This window comes from Carassius gibelio, chromosome B3 (assembly GCF_023724105.1).
Source record: "Carassius gibelio isolate Cgi1373 ecotype wild population from Czech Republic chromosome B3, carGib1.2-hapl.c, whole genome shotgun sequence".
NCBI classification, from domain to species: domain Eukaryota; kingdom Metazoa; phylum Chordata; class Actinopteri; order Cypriniformes; family Cyprinidae; genus Carassius; species Carassius gibelio.
Genome location: NC_068398.1, coordinates 9,745,719 through 9,753,746, shown reverse-complemented (window position 1 = coordinate 9,753,746; position 8,028 = coordinate 9,745,719). Strand labels below are relative to the sequence as shown.

Sequence of the window (8,028 nt, the reverse complement as noted above, 5' to 3'; positions counted from 1 at the left end):
TCATTCGTACAGAGCATGTGTGGCAGTAAACTTTCACAGGTAGACCACAGACTGGAGCGTACCATATCTGCAGGACATGACATAAACAACACACACACACACACACTTCATTTTCTGCTACTGAATTGTATATTTATGTTACTTCAGATGTTTTGGTTGGTTTGTTTGATTACTCATAATTACATGACATGAATGAATGAATTCTGAAGAGGAGAAGTTGAAGTGGGGTCAGGAGAGATTCTTTGTTACTAATCATTTTCCCTTATTTTTCCTAATTAGTCTTTCTGTATGATTCTGGGTCACATGAGGGAAACCGCAACTGGGTCATATCATCAAATGTGTAATCACATACAGGTTACATGCACATTTTTTTTTTTTTTTTTTGCATATTTTATTTCATAAAACGATCATAAGTGTCAAAATATGGATAGCTTTGTACATAACCATATCAGAGTGGATGTTACAAAACCTGTCAAGAACATTTTACACCTCAAAATAACAAGAAATGAGACAAGGCGGAGAAATTATTGTATTGTAATGTAATGCAAAAAAAACAACAAAAATGCATTATGCTATTTCTCAAAAAAAAAAAAAAAAACATTGTAAAAATATGTGTAACAAATGATTTCCATTAAATACTGTTATTTTAAACTCTTTATTTCTCAAAATATGTATCATGGCATCCTGAAAAATATTAAGCCACACATCCGTTTAGCACTGACAAGAAATAATACATGTTTCTTGAGCAGCAAAGCATTATATCAGAATGATTTCTGAAGGATCGTGTGACACTGAAGACTGGTATTACGATGCTCAATATTCAGCTCTGCATCACAGGAATAAATGACATTTTAATACATATTCGAACAGAAACTAGGTGTTATAAATTGCAATAATATTTCACAATGTTATCGCATGTTTGATCAAATAAACGCAGCTTTGGTGAACATAGGAGACTTCTTTCAAGAACATCAATAAATCTTACTGACCCCCAACTGTATTGTTTACATCATTTCTCTTGATCTTTCCATTATTTATTTATTGTTCTTTCAGTTTTGAGGGGAAACATAACTTGGACATGTTTTAATGTTTCATCCAGTCACATTTTCACCAATGTCTTATTAACTTTGTATGCATATCTAAGTTATCTGTTTAATCTTTATACAGATGTGTTGATGGCTCTGCATCCTGTTGTTGTTACAACATGTCAGAACATGTTCAGTCAGAATAACATAGTATGCAAAAAAAAAAAAAATAAGCATTGCACATATAGCTTAGTGCTGGTTTAATGCAGTGTGGTAAATGTGGTGGCTGTACCTTCCTTATACGTTCTGAACATGTCAGAACAAGCTCACTTTGACCACTAAACAAGTTATGGCAAGAAAAAACGAAACCTACACCTGTACACAGTAGCACGGTATATGCCTTAGCACAGGTCTCATGTAGTGCGTCACATGTGGTCTACAGAATGTGACAGTTTTGTAGCATAAAAACTCCCAGCAGTCTATTAAAGGGACTGTGACACCTGCTTCCCTCCGGTTGACAGCGAGTAGGAGGGCCTGTCCCTGCCCAGATGAGAGGTGTTTGCACATCACCCATGCTTTAGGGGAAAGTACACTACAGCACTCCTCTTGGACATCTGCTGAGAACTTTAAACAGGAACACAGTAGCTCACTTACACAAACACCGAGCCAACATACAGGAAGCTTGACACATTCTGAGGTTTGTCTACGGGCCAACCAGAAGCCGAGAGGTGGAGGCCACGCTCATTCTTCATTATCAGTCCCAGGCGTCGTGAACTCGCCAGTGTTTCTCACTCGTCTGTCACACTTGACCTGCACTGAGGCTGTCGGGTATCATGTCTCTATCTGCCGAGTACTGCAGTGATAAAACGGGTGACAGGGGTGGAGGAGGTGGAGTTGCCTTGGCCCATCAGAGGAGACTGATCCGGGGACTGCTTGTTTGGGCCACCCTGCTCACTCTAGGCTTGGCCACATCAATAACTCTCCACTTCATCCAAAGAGAATCACCAGCTCCTAGTAAACGGCAGGTATGGTTGAGATCTGTAATCTACACTCTTAAAAAAAGAAAGGTTTTTTTACTGGCATTGATGGTTCCATGAGGAAACTCTACCATCCGTGGAACATTTTCATTGGTTCTTTATAGCGAAATTAAAAGGTTGCTTAGAATGTTCAGAAAAAATGGTTCACTGAAAGGTTCTTTGAGGAACCCTAAATGGTTTGCTGTGTATGTGACCCTGGAGCACAAAACAAGTCTTAAGTCACTGGTATGTATTTGTAGCAATAGCCAACAATACACTGTATGGGTCGGAATTATTGATTGATCTTTTAAGCCAACAATCATTATAATATTAAGTAAAGATCATGTTCCATGAAGGCGTTCTGTAAATCTCCCACCATAAATATATCAAAACTTAGTAATATGCATTGCTAAGAACTTTATTTTGGACATCGTCTCAATATTTTGATTTTATTTTTTTTTGCTTCCTCAGATTCCAGATATTCAAATAGTTGTATAGTCGGTCAAATATTGTCCTATCAAAGATCAATAGACAGCTTATTTATTCAGGCAGGTGTTTTTCAAACTGGTATTGTATTGTGTGAACCGGTCACATTGTTTCGGGTTCTGTTGTGAAATGTGTATCTGTATATTGGTGGGATAGAATCAGACCACAGCGGCTGCTGACTCAAGACCGCAGATGAGGGGAACGCAGATATGCGAAATCACAGCACGCTTATATACAAACAGGGGAACTGAAATATACAAGCTCAAATAAACGTATCATTCAAAATAATAATAATAATCATTTATTTTCAGATTTTTGCTTCCCACTGAAAACTGACATATACTATTTGAATTGTAGTTACTACACTCTTAAAAGCGAACATTTTAAAAGGGGAGTATAACAGGTTTTGGGTTGCTCAAAGAACCTTTCAGTAAACGGTACCTAAAGAACATTTAAACCTTTAAATAACCTAAAGAACCTGTTTCCAGTATAAATAACTTGTGTGTGGAATGTAAAGTTTCCACGGATGTTAAAGGTTCTTCATGGAACAGCAGATGGCAATAATATATATATGTATATATAGTTACTTAAATTGGCCCACAAATCATGTTTACGTAGGTAATTTAGTTAAATAATATATATATATATATATATATATATATATATATATACATATAAAATAAAATATAGAAATAAGTTATTTCAGGAGCTGTTTTTCTATGTCATCACTTGGAAGCTTTATTTTTGGGGGTGTATACACTTCTACTGGATGTGCTGGTATCCTGACTGAGAACTGAGATTTCATAACTTAATTAATAATTTTTATCATTTATTTAAAAAAAACATTATGATTTTTCTATAAAAAAGATCTGTTCTCTTACGATAAGTAACCATGCAGTGACCACACAATACAGTGAGTCATTTGTATACAGTAAGTAAACAGCTCATTTAGTACCAATGTGGAAACTCACTATCAATATTGTAGATATCACTTTCAATCATCACCTCTCTTTCCAGCACAGTGGAGCGATCTGACTTTTTAGAAGATGATTTTGTTTATCTGAACAGTGCAGAGTAATTAGCCATGAGATCACGCGTTGGAAGGTTGATTTTTTTTTTTTTTTTTTTTTTTACCACATGATCGTGTCAAAACCTGAGCATGCACAATTCAGTGCAATACAAAAAAAAAAAAAAAGAAAGAAATGAAACTCTCTATTGATACAAATCAGCATCTGATGCAATTTTCACTTTACAATCTTTTTTGAGTCCCCGTTTTGTTGCATATATATCATGAAACTAATCTACTGTTCTAGTTGCGCTCAGCCAAAAAAAAAAAAAAAAGATATATTATTTTTGGGTAACTTTCTGAAGATTAGGATGTGATAGTGTTAGAAAGGCTAACTGGTGGTTTCATTCAAAAGTAACACCTATAAGACATGAGAACTAGATTCTGATGCTTGAAAACGAAATTGGTTTAGGTCTGAAACTATACTTTCTCTTGAAAAGTTTTTTTCCACACACACGCGCGCGTGCACGCGCAAAGAAAAAGTAGATGTAGAACATATTAGACTGGTGAAGACAAACCAGCAACCACAGAACAGCAGAAAAAGGCATAATGACATCATTCCACTGAGGGGAAATACCACTCCACAACCCCCCCTCTTCCCTGATAATGTTTTTCATTCTGTTTTTCTGACATCAGAAGCACTGCATATTGCACAGTTTGCTGCATGTTTGAAACAAAGAACTAAAGCGGATAGATAAATTAGACTGGAATGAGCCAAGAAACCACTTAGCAAACTCTCATAATAACATCTTTCAGCATCTATTTATCTATGAAATCTCAAATTCAGTATAAATGCTAAATGCTTAAAGGTTCTTACAACATTGTAGAAATTTCAGGTAACACATTCAAAGACTTTTCTTAGTTTCGCTTACTGTATTTTAATTATATTTGTATTAGGCTATATTTTACAGTAGACGATGTGAGAAAGATTAAAAGCTTGATATTACCCAATTCTTTTTGCTCCAACAGATTCAAGAAAACGTCACCCAGCCTCCTCAGCCTCCTCAGCCTCCTCAGCCCAAAGAAATTCCTATAATGGAATTTTCACCATTCTGTAAGTATGAATTTTTTACCTTTTAGACTTTTAAGAGTTTGTTTTATGTGTATTCACTTTAGCCACAGGAACCATTTGGATACTTAAGTCCAAGTAGTTTCAAATATATTAATATATTTTCATTATACAGAAAAATTGTCACATGATCCTTCAGAAATCATTCTAATATGCTGATTTGCTTTCTTATTATTACCAATGCTGAAAACCGTTGTGGTGCTTCGAAACTTTGACAAGTTTTTTCGGAATGGAACATTTAAAAGAACAGCATTTATTTACATTTTTAGCATAACTTTTCTGTCTGCTTGTCCACAGGGGGAGACACCGAGATGGTGGAGAACCTCACGTGGAAAACAGTGCGTGAGGATTTTTTCAAGGTACAGCAACAGCTTTTGATGAACCAGAAGGACGGCCAATATTTCCTGTACCTGCAAGTTACCCTTGCGTCTCATGAGAAAGCAAACCATACAATCACTGTGGAAACACATAATAGAAAGATTTTAAATGGTCGCATCAATGGATCAAAACTCTCAACTCTCTTCATGGCTAAAGGCATTTCCCTTGCTAAGGGAGATAATCTAACTGTGACCTGCGAGCCGAAAGCCAAAATCCGGACCCGTCACACCGAAACCTACCTGGGTGTGATCAAGATTAATTCAACCTGAATCTAGATCAAAGACTGGAACGGATTTGTGACAGTATTGAATGTGGACTCCCTCCGCACTGATCTGCTGGGTTTTGATGTACACACCGAAGGCAGTGTACGGCATGTTAGCTTTCTTTATTTATTTCTTAAAGTGACATCTTTAAAACTCTCTGCCTTTATTGCACTAGCCTATATTTAAGCTTCTCCCCACTCAATGGATGAAGTGTCACTGAATGTCCATGTGTGGCCGAATTCTGATTGTTACCAATGTAAAATTGGCACCCCATTGATGCACTTTATATACATGTATGTATATATATTTGTGTGAAGCTGACCCCTTGCTGAACCCCTGAACTGCTCCAAATGATTCTTCAACTCACTCACTTTGGTATTGTGAATACCTTAGTCCACACTACAACACCTGAGTCAACAGAAAATCAAATTAGTTTATGTTAGTAACATTTATTTAGCAAATGTAGGCCTCCTTACAGATGTTAAACATGTTTATACGTATAATAAATTCACCATTTCTGCAGCATGGACATGTCAAGATTTATTTAAAGAGAAAAGGGCAATACACACTGCTTGTTTTCTCTTTTGGTATCTTGTGTCACTATTTTAAGCTCCTCAACAGCAATATATCTGGATAATTCTTGAAATTTTTTTAAACTAGTCAAACACAATGACCACAGAAATAGAAAATAGCAAGACCTGGTCTCAAACGGCAGATCGGCAACTGCTGTAAGTTGCAGCAGAGGTGGGGACTTGGCAAAGGGTCAAGTGCACACGAAGGAAAGGTTCAGAATACCTCCCTTCAACAAAAAAAAAAAAAAAACTAAAGCTGAATTCAGAATGGCAGACTTGCATACTACAAGTATAACAAGTGATGGTTCAACCAAAAAAAGAAAATTCTGTCATCATTTACTCACCCACAAGTTCTTCCAAACTTGAATGAGTTTGTGTCTTCTGTTGAACATTAAAGATATTTTAAAGAATGTGGCTTTCTGATTCCCATTGACTTCTGCATTGCTTTTTTCCCATCCTATGGAAGTCAATGTGGATACCCACATTCCTTAAAAGAATATCTTCTTTTGTGTTCAACAGAAGAAATAAACTCATACAGGTTTTGCACAACCTCGATGACAGAATTTCCATATTTGGATGAACTAATGTGGCAGAGAGTAGTATGCTAATACACTTCTAAAAATAAAGGTGCTTCACGATGCAATAGAAGAACCATTTTTGTCTAAATGGGTCCGTAAAGAACCTTTAACATCTGAAGAACCAAAGGTTATTTGTGGCTAAACAAGGTTCTTCAGGTTATAAAAAGGTAAGAAAGAGATGGTTCTTTGTGTAACCAAAAATGGTTGTTCTATAGCAACGCTGTGAAGAACCTTTTAAGAATCTTTATTTGTGTGTATGCTATTTCCAAGTGTTCGCCAACAAAGATGTCATTGGTCAGATGGTATATTAAGAGTGGCAAGCCACTGAAAGTGTATATAAAATGTATGTATGTATGTGTGTTTTTTTTTTTTTTTTTTTTTTTTTTTGTTGATTTCTTATTTTGTCATATTTATCTGTATTTATGGCTGTTGATTGTACAGGGGCAGCGAGATGTTTTTAGCATACTTAAAAGTCATTGGATTAAACTACAGAACAAATACCAAGCCAAGTGGCATTTCATTAAACAAAAGACCTGTTCAAGCAAAACATTTCACAAAAATTACTTTTCTAAATCTAAAACAATAGTATACTCATTTAGGACAGACATATAATTTATAACGAAGACAATGGCCCGGTCCACACGAACACGGGTATTTTCAAAACCCGCAACTTTTTCGATGCGGTTTTGTCCATTTTTCTTGATACGAACCCAGACAGCAAGCAGTTTCGGCCCAGATCTGGCCCACATTTGGATGGATTTCACGCGGACCAGATGTGGGCCAGTTCTGGGCCGAAATTGCATGCTGTCTGGTTAAAAGTCAATTCACAAATTGCTCAGAAGAGTAAAAAGTAATTCTGAGAAAATCTCTAGCTTCCTTTGTAGGCAGATCCCACTGGTTTGAGAGGTTAATTAATATAGAGGGTTAAAGACTGTAGTGTGGTAATGATCTGTTTTTAACAGCAACACAATTTCAACTAAAATTCTAAGGCCTACATCATATGATGTCTATGAGGTCATTAGTTGGACATTCGTTGACATTTGAATAATTAGAAATGTCATGAACATTATTAAAAGAAAATTATATGTATATATCTGCTCAACAGACTTCTGTCTGCAAACTAATGACATTGTAATGACTTATGACATTGTAAAGACCCAAGTCACTTTTTGGACTCACTAAATATAGCCGAATTGATGTGTTGTTATATTATGGTCCTAAGACCTTCTTTCAAATAAAGTTACTCATTTTTTGCAGGTCTGACTGTATATTATAGCTATATCTGAAAAGAAGAAGAAGAAGAAGCTTATTCAGTGTAAGGCAATTGTTGGAATAAACAACTACATACTTTCTGCCAATGTCTTATGCATTTGTTTGCTATGTTTTAATTGTTTTTGCGATGACTCATTTATACTGGTGGTAGACTCTCTGATATGCTTACAAGAACGAGACAGACAATGATAAGACTTTCCACTGAGGTGGGAGTGAGGGGGCAGAAACACAATTTCACAGCAGTGACTCATTTCCATGAATCCATCAGCAAACATTTTTTGTTAGTTGTGGGTTTCAGCATTG

At 36.1% G+C, this 8,028-nt stretch overlaps 1 protein-coding gene across 1 annotated transcript; it reads left to right on the top strand.

Annotated features, from left to right (window-relative positions):
• The first annotated feature begins 1,537 nt into the window (after positions 1-1,537).
• LOC127951877 (uncharacterized) lies at positions 1,538-7,805 on the top strand. The gene is made up of 3 exons (XM_052549961.1): positions 1,538-2,050; positions 4,563-4,647; positions 4,960-7,805. Exons 1-3 carry the CDS (start codon positions 1,859-1,861, stop codon positions 5,307-5,309), a joined length of 627 nt encoding a protein of 208 aa, XP_052405921.1. The 5' UTR covers positions 1,538-1,858; the 3' UTR covers positions 5,310-7,805.
• The last annotated feature ends 223 nt before the right edge of the window (positions 7,806-8,028 follow it).

What these genes read in the sequence shown, in the direction of transcription:
- LOC127951877 (XM_052549961.1), top strand. Translation starts at nt 1,859, where the DNA reads ATGTCTCTATCTGCCGAGTACTGCAGTGATAAAACGGGTGACAGGGGT. An exon ending in CAGCTCCTAGTAAACGGCAG is followed by an intron (nt 2,051 to 4,562) that starts GTATGGTTGAGA and finishes TTGCTCCAACAG; the next exon opens with ATTCAAGAAAACGTCACCCA. An exon ending in AATGGAATTTTCACCATTCT is followed by an intron (nt 4,648 to 4,959) that starts GTAAGTATGAAT and finishes GCTTGTCCACAG; the next exon opens with GGGGAGACACCGAGATGGTG.